The sequence below is a fragment of the Falco rusticolus genome, chromosome 6 (genome assembly GCF_015220075.1).
Source record: "Falco rusticolus isolate bFalRus1 chromosome 6, bFalRus1.pri, whole genome shotgun sequence".
NCBI classification, from domain to species: domain Eukaryota; kingdom Metazoa; phylum Chordata; class Aves; order Falconiformes; family Falconidae; genus Falco; species Falco rusticolus.
In genome coordinates, this window is record NC_051192.1 from 8,749,002 (window position 1) to 8,770,766 (window position 21,765).

Consider the following 21,765-nt stretch of genomic DNA (forward strand, 5'->3'; position numbering starts at 1 on the left):
CCTGTGTTAAGGCAGTGTTGAACTTCAAAGGTGGCAGATGAGAGGCGGTGACATGCTGTGTTGACATGGTGAGGCAGAAAGGTGGTCCAGCAGTTTTAAGAAGGGGGAAACTGGCATATTTCTGAATCTGACAAGCCTAGTTTATTTTGGTTTTTTTTTTTCCTTAGCTAGAATAATGGTGAATTCTAATAGTGAAGGCCTGGTACCAGTGGTGACAAGCCCCCAGGATTTAGGGTGGATCATGCTGGAGGAGGTATCAACGAGCAAGCAGAAGGCTCAGACTGTCTCAAGCATTTTGCAGAGGGAACAGTAGGACCTTGTACATTGCCCGCAAGGTTTCTGATGGCTGATAGGAAAGAGCAGCCCAGCAAGAGCATGCTCTCAGGGGGCAGTTTGCTCCTAAGACAGGCAGGCAAATATTTGAAGAATGGAAGCTGCTGTCAGTCAGAACCAAGGCTTACGTTCTTGCCTGCTTTGTGAGTCACAGTTTCTTAGTTTTGCTTACCTGCAGTGACTTGCTCAGGTCGTTGCAGTAAAGTTTTCTTAGATTGCTAGTGAAAGTTTGGGCATGTTGAAAATGTTTCCCCAATTCTGAACCAAGAAGGCAATAGTAATCATGTTTCTTGGTTTTAGTGTTTCAGGTTCCCAGTACTCTTGCTTTTGAGATGTATTTTAATTACTGCTTGCAACTCAGGCTTGTGGTAAGATATGCATATAATAAATGTTTGTCATTTTATATTTCTAGGTCCATTAGCCTTCTTTCCTCAGTGGAAGCTGAAACATTATGATGTTATTGTAGGTGTTTTGTCAGCTCGACACAATCATGAACTGCGCAGTGTTATAAGGAACACTTGGTTCAAGCACCTGAAACAACATCCTGCACTGAGCCAACGGTAATCCCTAGTGTTTTGTAATTTGGGGCTTGGCAGGTTGGGGGAGACTGTAAAGCTTAAATATCTTGATTTAATTACTCTTTTTGGACAGTTTTGTTTTTTGTTTTATTTGTGAGCATCTTGTACTCTAATTTTTTAAATCTGCTTAGTAATATATAAGAATACTTCTTGTTCTGGGCTGTAACCTTTTTATGCAAGGAATAAAATGTCATTTTTTGACTGTTCACTGCTGTTTGTTTTTCCAATTAGTTGCCACTGTTCATTAGTGATGTATAAGACTTTCCCTTTTTTGTGTTGCAATGTACGCTTTGTATGGTATGCAACTTGAAATGCTTAGTAATCCAGGATACCTGAAAGAAGGCGGGATCATGTTTGGTGAGAGAACAACAAACACCCTCTTACAACAGCCTTAACTGTAAAGCTCAGGTGTATTTCCCACTGAACCAGGCACACCACCAGAACCCTTCCCACACCTGACAGTCTACAGACAGCCCTGTCCTTGCTGAGAAAGTTCTGCTGCAGTTCATTTCTGGAGACGTTGTCATCTTGATAGGCCTCACATCTTGGTACCTGCCTTGCGCTGAAGGCCATTTACATGTGCAAATTTGGTGTCAGCGTGCAGTTGGGAGTGAAGCATAGCTACTTCAGTCATCTAAAAATGTGATACGGAGTTCCTGGAGGATATTTAGCTGCTAGGTGAAAAACTAGGCTGAGGTGGATCCTCTTCTCTTCACACTGCTTGTTGTCTCCTGACTGCCACAACCATGATTAGGGCTGGAAAGAGCAACCTGTTGTTTTGCTACAACCCAAAATGTAGACGTTTCATTGTAACAGATAGTCTGGAGTCCTTGTTCCTTCTTGGATGCTGTGTGCCTTTTCTCTTCTTATTTTTTTCATTGCCTTTTGAATACAGAATATTTAAACAATCTTGAATTAAGTAACAAAGCCAGGCAGGGAAAGGCAGGTCTTCAGGATCCTTCAGTGTTGCCTTAGGTGTTTTTCTGTTTAGTGTGCTGGCTGTCTCGAATCCCATTCCTAGCTGCCAGTCTTCCTGCATACTCATTATGAAATGTGAAACAGCAACGTGGGTTTGGAATTGAGCCCCTCTGAGGGTATTCATTTGGTTGCTCTACATAGACTCATTTGCTGATTTTTAGGGGTTTAAAATCTTAATCCTATGGAAGACAGGCTGTTGTGATGCAGTAAGTTTATTGAAGATGGAGGGAGGAGGGAAGAGAACTGGTGTTAATAAAACCAAATTATTTTAGTGTCCTTGTGAAGTTTATAATAGGTGCGCATGGTTGTGCTGTGCCAGTGGAGGACAGAGAAGACCCCTACTCCTGCAAACTCCTGAACATCAGTAACCCAGGTATAGAAGTCAACTTTTATATGATCTGAACTAGAACTAATCATCTTTTCTGAGAGTAGTTTGGGGTGCTTAACTGAGAGAGCCACTCCTGAAGATAAATGCTGCCTAGAACTTGCGCTCTTACCAGTTGCATAATCTTCCTGTAAGGACCATGTGCAGGTGTGAAAGGGAGAGATCTTTGGGGTGTGAAGGGGAGGCCATTGACTTCTGATGGATTTGCATTTTCCATGCATCGGGGGACAGTCTCTCCCATATAACATAAAATTTTACTCTATTCCTGTGTAAAATGAAGTTGGAGAGAGCTGGAATGACCCGGCCAAGTGTCATGTGTGAAGAAAGTTGCAAAGTGCCAGTCTCGCATGTCAGATGGACTTCTGTGGTGACAAAGTGAATTCTAAGCAAGTCTGGCTGACAGGTTTTTCAGATTGCACTCTAGAGAGAGACCAAGAAATGTACCATGGGGAAAAAATGAAATGCTGCCATCCAAAAATTCCTAAGTAAAATTATAGTCTTCCTGTCACTTTTTAGTTTCTATTTGACTTTTGTTCTTTAATTGCTAGTTAACTAAGGACTGCTTGGCACTTAAGGCATGATTTACTATAAAATGAAACTTCTGTTACTTTCTCTTTTAATGGCAGCATCCACTGCTTAACCAATCTCCCAAGAATAAATGGTACCTCGGGGCTTAGGGAGGTGATAATGCCAAAAAGCAGGCAGCTGAATTCATTGGAGCTGTATGCCATTTTGATACATGAATATATACATGCTAATATACAGATATTCATGCAGTCAAATAGCATTTTTGTCTTCACTCTGTGAATTTATTGTGTTTTTAATCTTTTCCCTGTGGATACATAGGCATTGACTTGCAATTGCTGGTAGCCTGTAGGTTACTGCATCACTGAGTTTCTCCTTGCTGCAGTCTGCAGCCAGTTGTATTTTCTTCTCCTCCAGTGTTTGATTGTTCTTGTGCACTTGTGAGCTGTGCTAATTAATCAGAATGCTTTGTGTGTATCCAGTGTGCTTTGCGTGTGTCCAGTTCCAGAACTATGAAGTCTTCTCACATTACCTCTGTCCTTTCTTTTCCATACAGTTTTGAATCAGGAAATTGAAGCGTTCAGTCTCCCTGAGGACGTACCTTCTGTGCTCTCTGAAGACAGAATTGTCAGTGTGAACTTCCGTGTACTTTACCCCATTGTCATTACCAGTCTTGGGGTATTTTATGAGGCTGATGGGGTGGGATTCCAGAGGAACATCACTGTAAAATTGTACCAGGCAGAACATGAGGTAGAGTATTGTAATTATCTTTTGAAAGTGGACTAAATCACGTTGTCTCTTTATTGTGGATTACATTCTTACAGAAAGCAACATGCTGTGTTGATGATGTAGAAAAGTACTTAACTGACAAGCATATGAATTCTATTTTTGCTCTGTTGAATTGTAAATTTGTATTTCACAGAGAGAAATACACACACAGACACACACACATATATATATAACCTGGATGAGGAAAAGATGAAATTCACAAAGTGCTATGAGTTAATATAAATGCTGTTTTGAAAGAGCACTTATATCTAATTCCAAGACATAATTTTGATTGCGTTTGAGTTTCTAAAGTATTGATAGGTATTAAGGAGTAAAACATAAACTGTTGAATATATTTAAAACACGTTTAGAAAGACACATTGGGGACCTTCAAGCAGAGAGATGCAGTAACTTTTTCTTGTCTGTCTTCTGGCAAAACATTCTGAGATTTCTAGAAACTGGTATTATTTACAGGTAATAATAAAACCTCAGTGATAATTCTCCCCACTCCCAAGCTGTTATGGGTTTAACAGAATAGCTTAGTGCTAACCTGGAGGCAAAAATCATTGCGCGTGATTGTTGCATTTGGTATATTGCATTTATCCCTACCAATAACTTGATAAATTTAAGGTAATAATTGAAATTAACTACAGCAAATGTACTGGAGTATGGCTTTTATGATGAAATTCCAAGGAGCTGAGTTTATAATAGCAAAAAAAAAAAAAAAGTATACTGTAATCAGGTTTACGTTTGCTACACGGTAGGATTCTAAACAGAGAGCCAATAACATGATCCGCATCAGTTTTTTACTTCCAAAGAAGGAGAAAAACTAGTATCATAAGAGAGCTTGGAGAGTGTTTTCTGAAGACTGGGAATCTGGCCATGCAGCATCTTTAGGTCATTTGTTATCATCTAAGAGCCATTTGATGGCCTGTGTAGTAGAGTAGCAATTGAGTTTTAGGGATCAGCATCCTCTGCAATTAGTAGTAGGCAGCTATTGAAACAGAAAATAGAAAGTCTGTAAACTGGGGGAGGAGCCTGAGTCTTCCAGACGGTGTGCTCTGCTGGCTGGATTCTAGCTGAACTTGCACTCTCGTTCCATTGTTGCTTGCTTCCACCGTATCAGTCCAACACTTGATTCTGTGGTGTCTAAGACTGTTGTGAGAATAAAACTTCTTAAGTTGAATACAATCAAGAAGCCTCTTCCCATTGTAACTCACTGAGATGATCAAGACTTGCGTAATCTCACAGCACTTTTAATGTGTTTTCTACGTTTTTCCCTTTTTCTGTTTACAGGAAGCTCTCTTCAGTGCTCGCTTTAGTCCGCCAAGCTGTGGGGTGCAAGTGAACAGACTGTGGTACAAGCCAGTAGAGCAGTTCATTTTGCCAGAGGTATGTGCAGGGTTGGAGCTGCCTGCAGTTCTTCAAGTCAGCTGGAGAGACTGACTGATAAAACTGCCTTTCGCTTGAGGCAGGAAAGGGCAAGCGAATACCTCTAGAATGTTAGTTGAGGGGATATGCTGAAATCCAGAATTTCTTTTTCGTCGTCTCATTATCACCAGTAGTTATAAAGCCAAAGCCTGAAAAAGACACATTGATGAAAAAATTACATTGACAAATAGTAGCAATTTCAGAAACCTTTTTAGTTTCTGACTGAAAATTATACCTGCTTCCATTCTGTGGGAGTTTACCGGAGAATGGGACGCTTCTTTCTCCCTCCTGCTTTTTCAGACATTAGTACACAAGATAGGGATGGGAGGATGGCACCGATTGCTGGGGAGCAGCTGGAAAAGAGCTTTTTGCTTCTGATGTCTTGGACATAACAGCAAGATACTGTGTGTTACGTTTGCAATGGTGGTATTAGCTGAATAGTTGCAATTGAGAAGGTCTTACTGAGGGCTGCTGAAATTTTGGTTATTCTTTTTCTGGCCACACTAGTGAGGAATCATTTGTTCATTGAACCATGCAAAGAAACAAGAATTAGAACTTCAGGAAGATCTTTAGTAGGGCCCATCTGCAATATGCTGGATGGAATACATCATGCACAGAAGACTGACATTTGGGTTTTTAAAATGTGTCAACATCCTAAGGCAGGAGTGGTTTTTTGCCCCCCTTCCCCCCACCCTTTTTTTTTTTTTTTTTTTTTTTTTTTTTTTCTTGTAATGGACACTCCTCAGAAATTTGGGAGAAGACTGCTTTTTGGACAGTTAGGAGTGTTAGCATTCTTGTGTGTCCTGAGATGCCATTGTCTAAGCTAACAAGGTGGAGTCTAAAGTTGTCTTTTTTTCTTTTTTCTGTTTTTGTTTGTTTGTTGGTTTGGTTTGAATCTTCTTTGAGATTGGGGATGCAGTCCAAGAGTAGTGTTTTTGTATAGGGATATAGAACCTACTTGTGGCTGCTTAGGAAGGAAGGTGATTAAACACAGAACAGAATATAGGTAGGAAAAAAATGTATATTGTTACAGTGAAGGTGTAGTGAATAGAAGTTGACTTAGAATGAGAATTCTAGTTCAGCCAGCTCTCCCAGGTACATTTCAGCTGCCGTTTTAGGCTGTTTCGCTTCATTTAAGTATTCGCCTATATGACTGGACTCTTGCTCCTATATCTGTAAGTTGACTTTGGGTCTGGGTTGCTTTGTTATGCAAGAAATTAAGTGTTTTATGAAAAACTGGAGCAAGAGAAGTCTAGAAGAGAGGAGATTTGGGGGCAGTTTAATCACTGATTTAATCCCCGGGCTCTATAAGAATGGATGCGTTTTGAAACCTGCTCTTTTTAAGGGAATTGGCAACTGATTAATTGGTTTATCATCTTAAACAGTTTTTGCTGAATACTGTTCAAGTTACGCTGGCAGGAGACATTTCAAGTCAGCAGACCTCTTGCAGTATTTTGTGCTTATGTTTTGACAATCCAATTTGATGTCAAAATGATTGAGGGGTTTTCAGGTTTTTAGAAAGTATTGGTTACCCAGTAATTTGGTAGTGTAACATGTAAGCCTTTTCCCTTTAAGACTTTGTTCTGAGATTCTAAAATGCTAGGCAGTTGTAATTTTGCTAGAAATGATTGCATTTTTCCTGAGAGGCAGATGGGAAGTATTTCATTTAGAAAGGGGATATTAGTATTCATATATTTCTTTGTGTGGGCTTCCTTAATCTGATACGTGTCATAAGCTGAATGCTTACAGGATAACATGACATTTCTAATGTAGATTAATAGGGCTTATGCACAGCGTGTAGTCTCCGGTGATGCTTGGGGTGCTGAACCATAGAAGATGATTCAGAGGGGACAGAATGCCCACGTGTTCCTGTCTGTTTGAGAGCAGTACATGTAGTGAGCGGTTTAATTGTCACAAGGTGGTTTCTGAGACAATATCTATTCTCTGCTTTTCTACCTTCAAGAAGTAATGGATTGTACAGGCTGCTGAAGAGCTTCATTCATCTTCCGGCTGAAGTGCTGCTCTTTCTGCTTGTCTTGGGGAAAGGAGGGGAACTGCAGCATTAGAATAAGCATCTGGCAGGCCAGATTGTGAAAGACAGAATCGATCATTCAGCTGTGGAACGACTGAAAGCGCAGAAGAACAGAACCACTAGCAGATAACTAAAACTCACACAGGGGCTCTTAAGCCAGGTCTTAGCAATGCACTTATTTTGTCAAAAAGCCACGGGCTGCTTGCATGGAAATGGGACTCTCGACTACGCACGCTCTGTATTACTAATGGGGAGTAGCTTTAGAAACAAAAAGCACAGCACTGTTTGACGTTGGGAAAGGGGTTTGGCAGGGCTGCATTATGTCAGTACACCTGTTCGGTATTCACTGTAAATGCCACTGCGCTCTGGCAGCAACAAGGCTGGAATTTAAATGGGGAAAAACAGATGATGTAGTCTCAGGTGTGCCACTAATGTTTTCGCTTTAAGCATTTTCAGGCCCCAGCTTTCATTAAGCGGCTCAGAGTAAGACTAGCTAAAGGCTAAAGTCATTAGAAAATTTGCTTACAAGTCTCTCAACCTGGAAAATAACGACGGTTTGCAGCCGTAGGACACCTTGCACTGAGGTTCCCTGGTAATAGCAGATTAAGACTCTTGGTACATGTTTAAAGTCAGTATTGGTAATAGTCAGTGGTGAGAATTTTAATGTTTCTGGTTGCTGAGGAGGGAGAGGACTCTCAGGCTCATAAACAACTTACCAAAGGTTCCGTCTGTAAACAAGGCACAGAAGTGGGATTAGAGCCCGGTCCCTACAGCAAAAAACATTGGAATGGGAGACGATAGCCACTGCAAATAGAGAAATTGAGCATGTGGGTTTTACTGTGCAGGGTGTTCAGGGGTCCTGCCGCTAAAAAAGGTCTTAGTAGCGGTCCGTTTGTTCTGATAACTGACAGGTAGTTAAACAAGGGGGAGGTATTGAGTGTGTAAGTCAGGCTTGACTAAACACTGACTAGTTCCAGTACTAGATTATAAAGCTGGCTTTATAAATAATAGATGAGAGGCTTCTGAAATATGCAGCTGTCATTAAATACCGCGACTGCTGCAGATGTTAAGACCTACTTCTAGAGGAAAGCAAAGAACTGAGCTGAACTCAGTGGCGTGTCTGTAACTGGAGAGTTTCTGGAGTACAAGGAGGCTAAAATGGAGAAGAGCTGAGAAGTTAGTACGAGTAAACACTTTCTACAGCCACAGAGGTGCATCCACAATACATGAAACAAGTTGTTTCCGTGTTCCAAGTTCCACTAGCTACCAGTATTTTTCCTATGAAATGGGGAGAAACACAATAGAATGCGCTTATCTAGCAGTCAGGAGTATAATGACCCTACAGCTACTCTATACTACCTTGTCATAAGGGTGAAATTGCTTTAAAAGAATTAGCAGTACCAGTACTCTTACTGTTCAACATACCACGTGTCCCTTTGCATGTTCTTAGGGGGTCTTCAGGAAAGTCTTCACATTAAAATGGGTAAGAGTTGGACTGTTGGGCGGGTTAGTTTCAAGTGGAGATGAAATGCTTTTAGATGCAAGAATTTTTACGCAGACATACACACAAACACACACACACACGTATCTAAACCCATGGAGTGACATAACTTAAAGTGAGAGTTAAACCCAGCAAATTTTAAAGATACTCACTTGTGTTTCTCTTCCTTTCACTACTAGCCAAGATGTGAGGTCAGAGCTCTGTGACACTCCTACTGTAGCTTGTGACAGCATTGCCAGGATAAAGGTGGCTGTGTTTTCCTTTAAGTTTTGCTGATGTCAGGACTGAGTCTCTGATCTCTGGTTTTGGCAGACAGCTAAAAAGCAGCGCTTATTTTCAAATCTGTTTTAATGTATTCTCTTTGTAAGGCAGGATTTTATAGTTGATTTTTTAAAGTTCACTTCAGGTTACCTTTAAATGCCATCTTAATGATGTTAGAAAGCAAAAACCTTTTCCGCTAGAATTCTGTTAAAATTTTAATGTTCCTAATATAGAAATTCATGATTAGTCTTAAAAGCATGATTACGTGTTACTGAGTTTCACAGATGTATTTCTTTTATGTGTAATTTACTTCTGTTGAAGTGTAAGCAAAACATCAGTGTTGTGCGTTCAAGCTATGTGCTGCACGAAGTTGACTATTTTAAAATAAAAAAACCCCAAACTGTTTGATTTTCATCCTTTGAAGTCTTCGAATACCTGCATAACAGTGTTTTGCTCTCCTACCAGAGTTTTGAAGGTACCATTGTGTGGGAAAGCCAGGATCTTCAGGGCCTTGTTTCAAGAAATCTTCATAAAGTGATGGTGAATGATGGAGGAGGTGTTTTCAGAGTCATTACAGTGAGTCACCTCACCTTCCACCGTGGTTCTGTTTTTCCTTAAAGTCTTGGGTATTTAGCATTTTGCTTTCCTGTGTTTCTCTGTAAATTGTTGATTCAGTTTGGCTTCTCCTGTTGTCTCAGCAGGGAAGTTTGTTTTACCAGGGAAAAGGACAAGGGCATGCAAAAAAAATTATGCTAGTAAGCGGCATTTTCTTTTCTTTTGAAGGGAGTAAAGTTCACTTACTGCCTTGGTCAGGTGTGAAGCGTTATCAGTATATCAGAGATGGCAAAATGTGGGTCAAAAATCCTATGCTAAAATCCCAGTTGATGGGAATAAGGCTGTTTTTTGCTTTTTAGCAGTGTGTCTGTCGTCCTGTCAAAACATTGCTTGCTTAAATGTGCTGTGCTGTTGTAATTAATAACTTTACACTTCACTCTCTACTTCAAAACGCATTTTCTAAAAGTTTCAGTGGTACTGCTAGTTTTAGGTCAAACTTCAAAAAATGCCACAAAACTTTACAGTTAAAAATCATACTCTTTCATTGTGCAGGTACCTAAACCAGAAGAGTTTTAATTTAATTCTCAGTTCCAGAAAACCTCACACCTTAAAATCATAGGGAAAAACACATCAGTGATGAGAGATGAACTAATTTATTTCTTTCCATTAATCTGTCTCTAGCAGGCAGGGGAAGGGTTACTGCCACATGAACTCACAGAAGGTGTGGAGGGAATAGCAGGTGGTTTTATCTACACCATTCAAGGTAAGTCTGCAAAATGTAGCGTCACATTTGATGTTAATGATAAACCAGGAACTTTAAACTACATTTCTGAGGTAAAATTTGTGCTATCTCTATGAATCTGATCACCTTAAATTTTCTTTTAGTAGAAACAGTTAATGCCTTTCTGTTTTTTTGTTTTTCTGTGTTTTTGTTTGTTTGTTTGTTTGTTTTTTAATGCCTAATATCCTGATGTGGTTTCTTTGCTTGCCCTTGGTCAGCCACTTCAGTTGACTTGCATCCTTTGCCTTTTTATTAACAGAAATACCATTTTTACCTAGACTCTCTTCTCTGTCCTTGTTTTTTGTTACCCAAACCCAAGTTAAAAAATGTTGTGCAGTGAAATAATTCCCTGATAATTTTCACATTTTTCCAGTCCTGCTACTGTTAGCAGTACCGTGTCATGATGTTTAACATTAACTACTGACAAACGGTGACTACCTAACATAGCCTGCTTTTCTACCCCTCTTGTTGCTGTTTTACACCTTTTTCAGCAGAATGGTCAGAGACTGTACAGGAGACCTTTCCCAGTGTCTAAGGCTCTGGCCACATAGCACTAGAATTGATATATTCTTATCAGTCAACCCTAGCCAACGTAAACCAGTGACTTTCAGAGCATTATTGTAGGATTTTCCTAACCCCAGAACTGAACACTTCTTCAGATTGGTTTTTGACAGTTTGTACATGATCCAAGAGAAATGTGTGTAGGTATGCATCTTTGTTTAATGATGGGTGCTGTTTCTTTCAGAAGGTGATGCTCTTTTAAAAAGCCTCCATACTCGCCCAGGAAGGTTTACAAGTCACGTAAAAAATCTTGAAAAAGAAGATGCTTTATTGAAGGAAGAAAGCAGTACCTATGATGATATTGTTTTTGTAGATGTTATTGACACTTACAGAAATGTTCCAGCCAAACTGCTGAATTTCTACCGATGGTGAGTTGAACAGGATTCTCTTATCTTAATCTCTTATCTTGTCCTAAGAGAATAAGATTCTATTCTCTTAGGAATGTTGCTGTTGGTAGTGCAAGATGATCCAGCCTATTACATTATCTGAAAGGTTCCACAGAATACATACGTTATGTGATTTACTTTATGAAGCTGTATTTCTTTTTCACAATTTTGGGGGCATGTAGTAACTAAAGTAATAGAATCTATGTTTTTTGAATGCTGACCCTTGGTGGCTGAAATAAGCGTGAACTGGGAAGACAGGCTTGTGTCCTAAGAGTCCAGGTGTGAAAATTTTCAGTCTCCTTTTAATTTCTTTTAATTTGTTTCTGACCAAAACCTAGGTTTTTTTAAAGGATGGCTTGTGACCAGCTCGTATTTTACTGTTTCAGTTTGTGGCCAGTGACTCTTGTCCTGTCATTGGGCACCACTGAAAAGAGCCTGGCTCTGTCTCTTTACGCCCTCCCTTCAGATCTTTATATATTTTTATATACTGATGAGCTCCCCTTGAGCCTTTTTGTTTTCCAGGCTCAACAATCCCAGTGCTCTCAGCCTTTCCTCACAGGAGAGATGCTCCAGTCCCTTAATCATCTTGGTGGCCCTTTTCTAAACTCTCCATCCAGTAGGTCCGTGTCTCTCTCTCCTCTCTGAGGAGCCCGAGACCGCACACTGTACTCCAGGTGTGGCCTCGCCGGTGCTGAGTAGAGGGGAAGGACAGGAAGCTGCTGTACAGGGGGAAGAAGGGTTGAGGGGAAGAATTTTCATAGTTAATACATTGCCTGTGGTGAATCTAGTAAGTTACTGCCTCTAACTTGCAATTCTTTCCATTACTCTGAGACAGCTGTTTCAATTAATTGATGTTGCCGTGGGGTGAGAAATACAGCTGACAGTTTTAGGTGCTTGCAAGCTTATGTACTCACTTAACAAATCTCATGGTTATGAATGTAAAAAAAAAAGGGAATGTAAATGTCAAAACTTAGTTTTTTTTGATCATTTCTTACAGGTTAGCAAATTTTTCAAGATTTAGTAATGAAAAGCTTAAGAAAAATGCCTTTCTTGTGAAGAGAAATTACCCTTAAAAACAATGTTGGTTAATCAACCCAGGAATAATCCCGAGAATCTTAAGCTTCTTTGGTTGTTTTACAAGTGACAGCTATTCAGCTATCGCAGACAGTTAAAGATTGCTTTTTTTCGTATTTGAAGTGTGCTTTACTGAGGAAGATCAAGTACCAAGTTGTTTCCGCAGATGTTTCGTACAGCCTGCTACAGTTGTACTGCCCTCGAACTGCCTGTCTCACGCTGAAGCGTTAGGCTACTGATGTGCAGCCACTGGCTTTGAACAGCTGTGCTGCCATCGTCAGCAGGGATTCAGACCCTTCTGAGGTCAGTAGTGTTTTAAGATGGATTCATTAGCAAATCCTCCATCTGTCCTAGAGAAAAAAACTTTTCTTCAGCTCATACACAAATCTGTGTTGTAAGATCATCATAGGATGCACCTGCCTCTCCTTTCTGTAGGACAGTCAGCCTCGGGCAGTAGGGCAAACATGTAAAAGTCAAGGGTAGGAAGGTCGTTCCTTCCCTCTTCCTTCCCCTCTGCTTCCTAGAAAACCCTTGCAGAATGTTCTGTTGTGTAACTGTAGTTTGTGGGCTGCAGCTCGGCATCTCATCGCTTTTTCTTTTTTTTTTGGCTACAGGACAATTGAATCAACGAGTTTTGATTTGTTGCTGAAGACAGATGATGACTGTTACATTGATCTGGAGGCTGTTTTTAACAGGATAATGCAGAAAAAATTGGACAGGCCAAACATTTGGTGGGGAAAGTGAGTGAGTTTCTTGTTTTGTTTGTTTTTTCAACGTGTCTTTAAGAGATACCATATCTTTAGTGAATGGTTTACTGCTTTAAGTCTGTTTTCATGTGGGTTCCCCTTTTCTACCTATGGAAACTAGTTATAAAAAGCAGGACTTTTGTGTGGTAAAACTTTGCATCTCTGAATACAGAGATCAGTCCTCTACAATAGCTTTCCAGAGCATCCCTTTACAAGGAGTTGAACTTGCCAAATACCTAGTTTTAAAAAGTGTTGCATATGTCTTTGTCGTCATACTCAAGTTAATAAAAGTATTCCATCTCTACAGTAAAGTTAGAAGGCAAGCACATACTAGAAGTGCAAATGTTGCTTTTTCTGAAGCCACTGTGATTTTTCTGGTGGGCTTGAGGAAATGGGGTAAACAGGAGAAAGAAAATTATCTTTATAGGCTGCACTTTATTTTGAAGTCTGAGTGGCAGGTATTGCTACCCATTTTGCTGCTGTCTGAAATGGCAGATCCAATTCATGAATTCTTCAGTGAAGTTCCCCAGCCTGTATTATGCTTGGGAATAACTAGGAGGATCAAAATAGCCCGTTTCTTCCCTTCCATCCATGGAATGCATTGCTACACTGGTGTAACATCCAAAATAACGTTCAATACAGCACAACGACGTGATGTGTCTTCCTGTGGCCGTACTGAAGAAATGCTGGCCTTTGCTGCTAAAGGTGTCTTTGCGGATCTGGTACTGACTGTTGCTTATTCATAAAGTGTGTGGAGTCGTGTGGAATAGCTGGCTGTCTTACGATGATCTCAAAGATCGGAGTGGTGGGCTTGTGTTCCCTAGCCGGTACAAAACCCCCTGATTGCCTGATACCTGTTACATCTTCTTGGGGCTACCTTTACCCCAAGGCAAGGCTGATAGTGAAGGTAAGATAGGTTCATTCTAGCAGAGTAAAAGGTCGGGAACTTGATGACAAGATGGAAACCAACTTGCAAAAGGAAAACCAGCACCATGTGTAAGCTGCCTGGGCTGCTGATCCAGCTGGTGTAGGGAAGGCTCTTCTGGAGTATCTTCTTGGCTGTAAGAGCTGAGGATGTGATACCGGATTGCCCTCCTTCTCCCTGGCGTCCCTAGCTCTGTGTTGCTGCCTACCATGGGCGTGCTCCTTGGCCAGTTTTCTGGTTGTGTTCAGCTTTGTGGGTAACCACGGAGTGTGCAGGCGTCTTCTAAGTGCTTTTGGGGGATCCTTCCAAGCTCTCCTACCTTTCAACTCAGTGATGTCTTGTATATTTAGCCTTGAGCATTGGGGAAGGCGGGGCTTCTCTGAGAGCTGGTTCTGTTGTGTGGAGACCGTAACTTCCTGAGCCCTTGAGGAGACTTTACTGATGGTCTCCCTTCCTTCTGCTCCTCTGAGCATGTCTGAGAACTCAGACCTTGCATTCTTCACTTAGACCTTATTAAGCTGTCTCTAGTTCAGACAAGTTTCTTGTTTGTTGCCAAGTGTTCCTTATGATTTGTTAATACTTAATTAATTGCTGTATTCTTAAAGAAACTCACCAGAGTTCTTGCGGATTCTGAAATTACCAGGTCACTCTGGTAGAAATGAAGGATGAGATCTCAGTGAAACTGGGAAGGGAATGCTTTGGATTGAGCGGCACTTAGGTATGCTGTCAGTCAACAGACCTTTTCTGATGTCACTGATTTTAAACGACCATTTAAAAAGCTTATCTAGCTAATCTTAAGAGCTTTCAGGACTGCAGGCTGGAAAACCAAATGGTCCAGGTATCCTACTTAAGATTTGGCTCATCTTGGAGAGAACGTACTTAAATTACTGCCGTTCTGTTCTTTTAAAACTGCAGTCAAAAGACTAGTCCCCCTCAGGCTTGAGAGAGGTGTCTTTGACAGATCATGTCTGCGAATGACCAAAGTTATGCTGGGGTAGAAGGTACCAAGCTGTTTCCAAGGGCGACTGGGCCTAAGATGAATCTGTAAACAAACAGTTCACTGAAGCCGACACACCCACCACGCTATGGAAAGCCGTGGGAGTTCAGAACGGCACCTTTTCTTGACCTTAATTAGGCCAAAAAGAAACTTCAGATACTTGAAGTCTTCCGTGAAGGTATGTTTCATTTGTACCATGAACCTCCCCTTTTCCTGGGGTGTAAGAGATGCTGTTCAGTGTAACGTGCTCGATGTTCTTCCAGTAACATATTTCCAGGCTTGCCTCAGAATGGCCATCGAGTGACCTTAGGAGGATCGATAATGCTTTCTTCTGCAGTCTGCAAAAATGAGTTGTGCTGAGTCTGGCTGTAGAAATGGTGTGTTAAGGTATCAAGTAATTTTATTAGGTTACTGACAAAAGGAAGTGACAAGTCGTGCTGAGACAAGAGTTGGACAAAATGTCATCTTTTCTGTATGTCTGTGGGAGAACCTCATGTAGGGGTGAGATCTTCATGCGTAAATTCTGTAAGTCACGTTTTTCAGGTAAGGCAAGTGTGAGGTGTAGTGAACAACGTTAAAATGACTATGGAAGTATAAAACGATTAGCAAAGCAGGTGCCTCTCGGTCTGGAGGGGGTTGTACCCTTCCTGCGGTGACTTGCTGGAGTGGAAGATACCGAATCTAAAGCGAATTCAGGTATCGTATGTGAATTTTATCTGCTTGGTGCTTTAACATGTCAGCTTCAGCCATGCACGTGTAGCATCCGGTAACAGATCTGCCGCTCACCTGTAATTCCTCCTACGGCTGCTGTCTCACAATTCTTGGTAGCTCACTAAAGCTTTCAGCTGCACACACTCCTGACGGAATTCAGCAGCGCTTGAGCCTGTTTACAAAAAGGGGGAGCAGCTGGTGCATCGGCAGTTACGCCACTTAGCTGCGAGTGCATGAAGCCCTTGTAAGGTAAGAGCAGTGTAGTAGCAGCATGTTCCCGACGGGAGAAAGCAGGGCCTTTCTCGCTGCCTGACACAGCAGTTCGCAGGGTGCGCAGTGCTGCACGGCAGCACGGTAAAGCCAGCAGTGCCACGCTGCCCGGGGGTGGCGGTCAGACTGGGGGCACTGGGCAGACAGAGCGTTGCTGGCTTCCTGCAGGCCTCGGGGAGCAAGTACAATCTTCCTCAGAGAAGACAACCGCCAGGCAGGTTTTTTGTAATTCAGTGATGGCAGCCTTTGTTGGATGTGCCACAACTTTGGATGTTTGTCGAGTTCCATTTGGAAAACAGCTTCGAGAAGGTGTATATAAAAAAACCAAATCACTTTGCTTTACTTCCTGGTTTTTAAGCAGCCACTAGTTTTATCAGGAAAACTGGTTGTGCAGCATCGCTGTACCTGTGTGCCTGCTGCAGGCACCCACTTTGTGTCGTGTTGATTAACCAGAGGGTGGGACAAAGATGTGCTTGTTACAGGACACAGGGAAGGATGTTTGCGCTTACCTGGATCACAGCCCAGCAGCAGGCGCAGACATGCTGAAGACCTGACTGTCAGTGTTGCGTTTCTTTCTGTTCTGAGAGCTTTCTCTTATTACCAAAGACTGGGCCCAAACAACAGTTAAGCTTTCAGCGTTCAATTAGATGCATACCTTATAGAAATAAGGGCAGGAACTACAACTGGGATCACCTTCTACTTCTTCCTCTTAATACTGTTTGTTATCAGTGTCAGCTTCAGTTAGCCGTGTTCACACAGGGGCTTCGTGAAAACATCTCATGTCTAACATGGTCTTCAGTTTCAGACTAAATTGGGCAGTTGATCGAACTGGGAAATGGCAAGAGCTGGAATACCCGAGTCCTGCATATCCAGCCTTTGCTTGCGGGTCCGGCTACGTCATCTCCAAAGACATCGTTCAGTGGCTGGCAAGCAACTCTGAAAGATTAAAGACGTACCAGGTAGTAATGCGTTGGTTCAGTTTTTCTATCTTAAACTGGTCTGGGGAGCAGCCTATATACTGGGTGAGCTGGAAAGAGCGTTGCTCAAGCATCAGCATTGGGTTCTCCCGGTTAATGCTGGCTTTTTGCAGTGCTTTTGGCTGCTGCACTTAGTGTCTGTTCTAGGTCAAAGCACAAGTGTTCTGGACTGAGAATCTCTGGAGCCGTAATCCTGGTTTTTCTACTCTCTTTAAGAACAGTGCATTGTCACAGGAAAGCTGGGAGGATTAATTTAACACCTCCAAAATAGCCAGACATAGGTTTTTGGGGTTACAGTTTTCACTGCTGGTACAAGATATTTAGTTCACAATTTATTTACTTTTTAGTTGACAAAGTCCTGCTTTCCTGATGCTAATATCTGTATTTTTTATTTTAATGTGTTGTTTCAGGGTGAAGATGTGAGTATGGGCATCTGGATGGCAGCTGTAGGACCCAAGCGGTATCAAGTAAGTCTCAAGAAATTATCTGACCTTATGGAAAGAGAACATGTCTGTTGCTCCAAGTAGCATAAAAAAGGTTTGGTTTTTTTTCTTAAAAAAAAAATAATTGAAACAGCTATTGGGTTCAAATCCAGAAAAAAATTGTTAAGATGTATTTAAAAAAAAACCACAACCACAACCACCCCACCCCACCCCTCTATTCTCTGAATAGGTTTGGCAGATCAGAGAGGGACACATACCTCTAGCTGGTGTGCAAGGTTTGTTGCTAGAAACAATGGAAAACCGATTCTTGGAAGCAAAGCCTGTTGAAGACTAAATTCTTTGCAAGAAAACCTATTGAACTGGCTCTCCCTCTAACAGGATAGTCTCTGGTTGTGTGAGAAGACTTGTGAGAGTGGCATGCTGTCCTCCCCCCAGTATTCCCCACAGGAACTGAGAGAGCTCTGGCGATTAAAGGAACTGTGTGGAGATCCTTGTAGATGTGAGGAAAGATGATGGACTCGCCTCGGAAAACAGGGTAGCGTATAACGATCGTGGAGGAGTGTACATTTGGATTCATTCTTGGAACAATAAGGAATATCAAGGTATCTTTTAATGTTGGGTTTCAGCTAAAGTATAACAATATTTGCACATCCCTTTTGATAATTACAAGTGGACTGATGCTATTCATTTTCTATAGTATAGATGTTGATCTGACAAAAACCAAAATGTTTAAGATAAAAAAATTTCCTTTTTATATAAAGTCAAAGACCTACTTGTAATTAATAAATACACATAAGAATGCCAACTAGCCTGTCTTTTGTAAATTAAAGTACTACTGATTTAACTCAGTGTAAGGATCCAGCGGAGAGCTGTGCTCAGCACCAGGGCACCTGGTGGGTCTTGCTGCAGCAGGTTCGGAGCTGGCTGACGGGTTGCCCTCATCTGCGCAGGGGCTGGGGCAGCGAGGGGTTAGGATTTACGTTTAGTTTGTTTGTTTATTCCATTGTCATTTTAGATAAAAACAACAGCAAAGTTTGCTTATACCAAATCTCGAAGTACTGCAAACGTGGCCTGATTAGGAGGGATTTCTGATAGCTCAGTGTCTTATCAGGTATGAATCTGAGGGTACGCAACAGAAAGTAAAGGAAGATTGAGGAACAGCACCCTAAAGAATGTGAAATAAATAGCGATGCCTTGCAGTAGGCAAAGAACGTATTTATTCTGTGGTAGGTTAATGCTGTAGGGTAGAATAAAGGCCTGTGGGATTCTGACCTTACATAGTCTAAGGCGGTGTAGATACTGCTACCGTTACTGCTCTTTTACTTTTGATTGCTTTAAGGTGAAAACTACAAGCAGCCTCTTTGAGTGCAGCACTGCTTTTGTCCTATTATATAAACAAGGAGATCACAACTAAATCATGTACTCAGTTCAGAAAAAAAAAGTTCTCACTGCTGCAGCGGGAAGGGAGTGTAAAAATCTGGCAAAAGGGGTACCTTGAGTTTTATTTAATTGAAGCATTTAAGCACTATTTGATATCTCTCAAGTAAGAATTGAGCCCAAAGCAATCTCTTTCATGGAGACTGACGATTCAGCGTAGGAACTGAAAGTGTTACTGTGTAGCCCTCTGGTGCCACGTATGAAATTCCCGTTCTCCCATACGTGTGTTCAGGCACCGGCTGTCCGTACTGGCTGCAGGCGGTCTGTACCTCTTCTGCAGATCCAGTGTTGGCTTTTCCTTCAGGGTCATCAAGAGTCCCTCCTTACCACCGTACTAGCACACAGTCTCCGTTTTCTATTGAGTAAAACTGCAAAGGCTTTAAGTCGTTGTCTAGTTCAACTTCTTTTCCTTCCAGCTAGAGTAAGAAAGGAAAAAAACCTGATCAGACTCAAACCGCAATCTGTTCACGTAAACCAAATACAGATCGGGCAGGTGCAGTCAGGGTGGATCTGTCATGCTACAGGAGGGAAGTCAGATCCCAGATGAGAGCACGGAGACTGCCCTCCGTAAGGGAAATCCACGTCAGCAGGTAGTATTTTAGGACATGCTATTGCCATTTAGCAGCACGCGGTATTTTATTGTTGAATTACCCATTTTTAACTCACCTTAGAACTTTCGTAGGACAGTTTCAGTTCCGAACCAGGGATTTTAAGTAGGCGATACAGCAGTCCTTTGACCCTCTGAACAGTCATAGACTCTGCCAAGAGGAAAGGAAGAGAAGGTATTAGAAAAATGCTGCTACCACTGCGCTGTAGCAAAGTACTAGTGTTTCAACTATACTTGCTTCTAGCAACAGTGAAAGGCTGTATTGCCGCTTCAGTTCTAACACTGCAATAATGTCTTCTGTAGCTGAAACCGTAACTGCTAATATCAACCTGGAAATGGTTTAATCTCTGGTGGACAGGGCAGGATAAGCTACTGTGGTTTAAGCGCTTTGATCCCATATACCAAATCAAAAGTGCTACGGCTTCATAATTTACCTTTTTTGAGTTTGTATTTACTACATGCTATACTAAGTGGCCTTTGGGACACATACCAGTCGGGTTCTGACTACTTGCATCTGGCAGCTGTTCCTTGAAGTTTTCATTACCAGGAATTGGCTTTCCCAGCACAAACAAGTGGATGTCACTGTGGAACTGGTGCCGTTCTTAGAAATGGTACTACATTAATTAGTCCCAAACAAATTGCCAGCCGAGTTGTAGAGTGGTTTATATTATGAAGTCAGTTACACGAAGGGTTATTTTTTGTAATGGATCTTGAATGAGTAAATGGACTTTGTTCCAGAGGCGATACCTGTGTTTGCAATAGGAATACTCGATATTTTGGTTGAACTTTCACTTCTTTTAAGCTTTATCTAAAGGCACAGCAATAGTGAGTTATTCCTGTAATACCACACATTGTACTTAGACAAATATTTTTCTATCAAACATTTTTGTAAAAGCTGTATCTATCTGATTTTATGCAACTTGTGATAATAAATGTGATTTTTATTTTAGAATAAAGCTTGAGTAAGTCTTTTCTCTCAGACTCCATTCTGACACACCTTTCCAAAACGTCGGTTTGATTTAGAACAAAATCTTCCATTCTAGTCTCACCACAGGCACTAAAACGTCAGAAGGCAAATGTGATACAGGTCAGAATTAGAGTTCTAACTTAATGTATTAAATATTAGACCTCAGTATCTAGAACTGCAGGTTACGTAGCTGGCTCTCACCACTTCATGTGCTTGTTATTTGGTTAACACATCCACCAGGTTTCATACCAGTTAATTAGCCTCTGATTGCCTCAGACACATCATGAAACCAGCAGCACAGGTTATAAGACAAGCATCAACTTTCAATCTTCAAGCTGAACTGGAAGTAAGTATGAAGGTCAGAAAAATAACGACTTCTTCAAACAATTTCTGCCATTTCTTTATATGACAGTGGACAGTGTCTTCAAGGGAGAGCCTTCAGGAGCTGACAAGGCCAGAGGCAGCTGCCATTCTTTAATAGAGTTATTTGAAAAGCAGCTACCAATCAACTGCTTCAACACAAGCCAAGACTTCTTACCTGGTAGCTTTTTCTCTACTGGCTTCTGTTCAGGTTTCTCAGGACATTTAATCGTCAGAGCTTAAGGAAGAACAGTGAGGTGTTAGTGAATCAACATGAAGCCCTGTTCTGTCAGGAGCACAGAGTCTTTCTGGTCTGTTGTTACTACAGATTGTTTCCCCTAGCTCAGCCTGATCTTCTAAAAAAAAATTAGGATGGAGCCTGTATCTGAGAAGCTAAGATATAGCATTTAGTCATTCTCCAAAAAATGAAAAGAAGTAATTTTATTAAAATAACCAAGTTTTTATTCATCTATGGTAAGTTACGGAGAATATTTTAAAAGCAACTCTAATACTTAACATGTTTGGGTTTTTTGTCAAAATTATTTACCTAAAAATGCTTAATTTCTAGTTAGCGTTTTAAAATAACATGCAGTAGAATGGACACGGGTTACTCAGTTTAAAGCTGGTTTCTGACTCTCAGCATCTCAAAAGCACTGTACAAGCACCCGTTAAGGAAGCTATTAGCCTAATTCTTTTACAGAGATTAAGACTCATCCTTGAAAAAGGTTTCTGTTGTGTCTAGCCAACTGGATCCCTTGTTCTGTCTAGTCTTCCACCTGAATGCCTGAGAACATAATGCCTTAAAATACTACTTTTCCCATGGAGTAAAAAAAAGTTCATTTCTTCTATTTGCTGGGGAACAAAGGTAAGTGAATGTGTAAGGAAGTCTGGTATGTAGCCTAACTTAAGTACGCAGACAGCCCCAAATACCAAAGATACCCGTGGTTTTTTTTGTCTGTCCCAATGTTAAGAAGCTATATTTAAAAAAAGAAAATAAATCAGAAAACAGTGTAGCTATTGAGGTTAAAATCTCAAACGTCTTCTGTAGAGAGGCTATTCACACTGCTGGAATGGAGTATTGATCACCTCTCTTCTCCATTGAGTCTTAATTAAGAAAATCATTCTGCTTGTGTTCAGGGGAGAAATGAGAGTACACAGAAGCAGGTGTTTAGTCAA

General features: G+C 41.2%; 2 protein-coding genes across 12 annotated transcripts in view; one reads left to right on the top strand and one right to left on the bottom strand.

Annotated features, from left to right (window-relative positions):
- The window catches only part of B3GALNT2 (beta-1,3-N-acetylgalactosaminyltransferase 2), a 30,114-nt gene extending 9,896 nt beyond the window's left edge, over positions 1-20,218 (top strand). The window contains exons 2-12 of one of the 5 annotated variants that reach the window (XM_037392108.1): positions 746-893; positions 2,162-2,262; positions 3,356-3,549; positions 4,864-4,959; positions 9,258-9,368; positions 10,029-10,110; positions 10,877-11,057; positions 12,764-12,889; positions 16,598-16,757; positions 17,186-17,242; positions 17,597-20,218. In XM_037392108.1, coding sequence (XP_037248005.1) covers positions 746-893; positions 2,162-2,262; positions 3,356-3,549; positions 4,864-4,959; positions 9,258-9,368; positions 10,029-10,110; positions 10,877-11,057; positions 12,764-12,889; positions 16,598-16,757; positions 17,186-17,242; positions 17,597-17,731 — 1,391 coding nt within the window. In that variant the 3' untranslated portion in view covers positions 17,732-20,218. Of the gene's footprint in view, positions 1-745; positions 894-2,161; positions 2,263-3,355; positions 3,550-4,863; positions 4,960-9,257; positions 9,369-10,028; positions 10,111-10,873; positions 11,058-12,763; positions 12,890-16,597; positions 16,758-17,185; positions 17,243-17,596 lie in introns of all 5 variants that reach the window. The other 4 variants (XM_037392109.1, XM_037392106.1, XM_037392107.1 and 1 more) reach the window with 4 other exon arrangements.
- TBCE (tubulin folding cofactor E) overlaps positions 17,811-21,765 on the bottom strand; it is a 29,473-nt gene continuing 25,518 nt past the window's right edge. For 6 of the 7 annotated variants that reach the window (XM_037392102.1, XM_037392104.1, XM_037392098.1 and 3 more), the window contains 3 exons: positions 20,768-20,827; positions 19,322-19,413; positions 17,811-19,071 (listed from right to left, as the gene is read on the bottom strand). In XM_037392102.1, the coding sequence (XP_037247999.1) occupies positions 18,979-19,071; positions 19,322-19,413; positions 20,768-20,827 (245 nt within the window). In that variant the 3' untranslated portion in view covers positions 17,811-18,978. Of the gene's footprint in view, positions 19,072-19,321; positions 19,414-20,259; positions 20,320-20,767; positions 20,828-21,765 lie in introns of those variants that run through there. The other variant, XM_037392099.1, reaches the window with a different exon arrangement.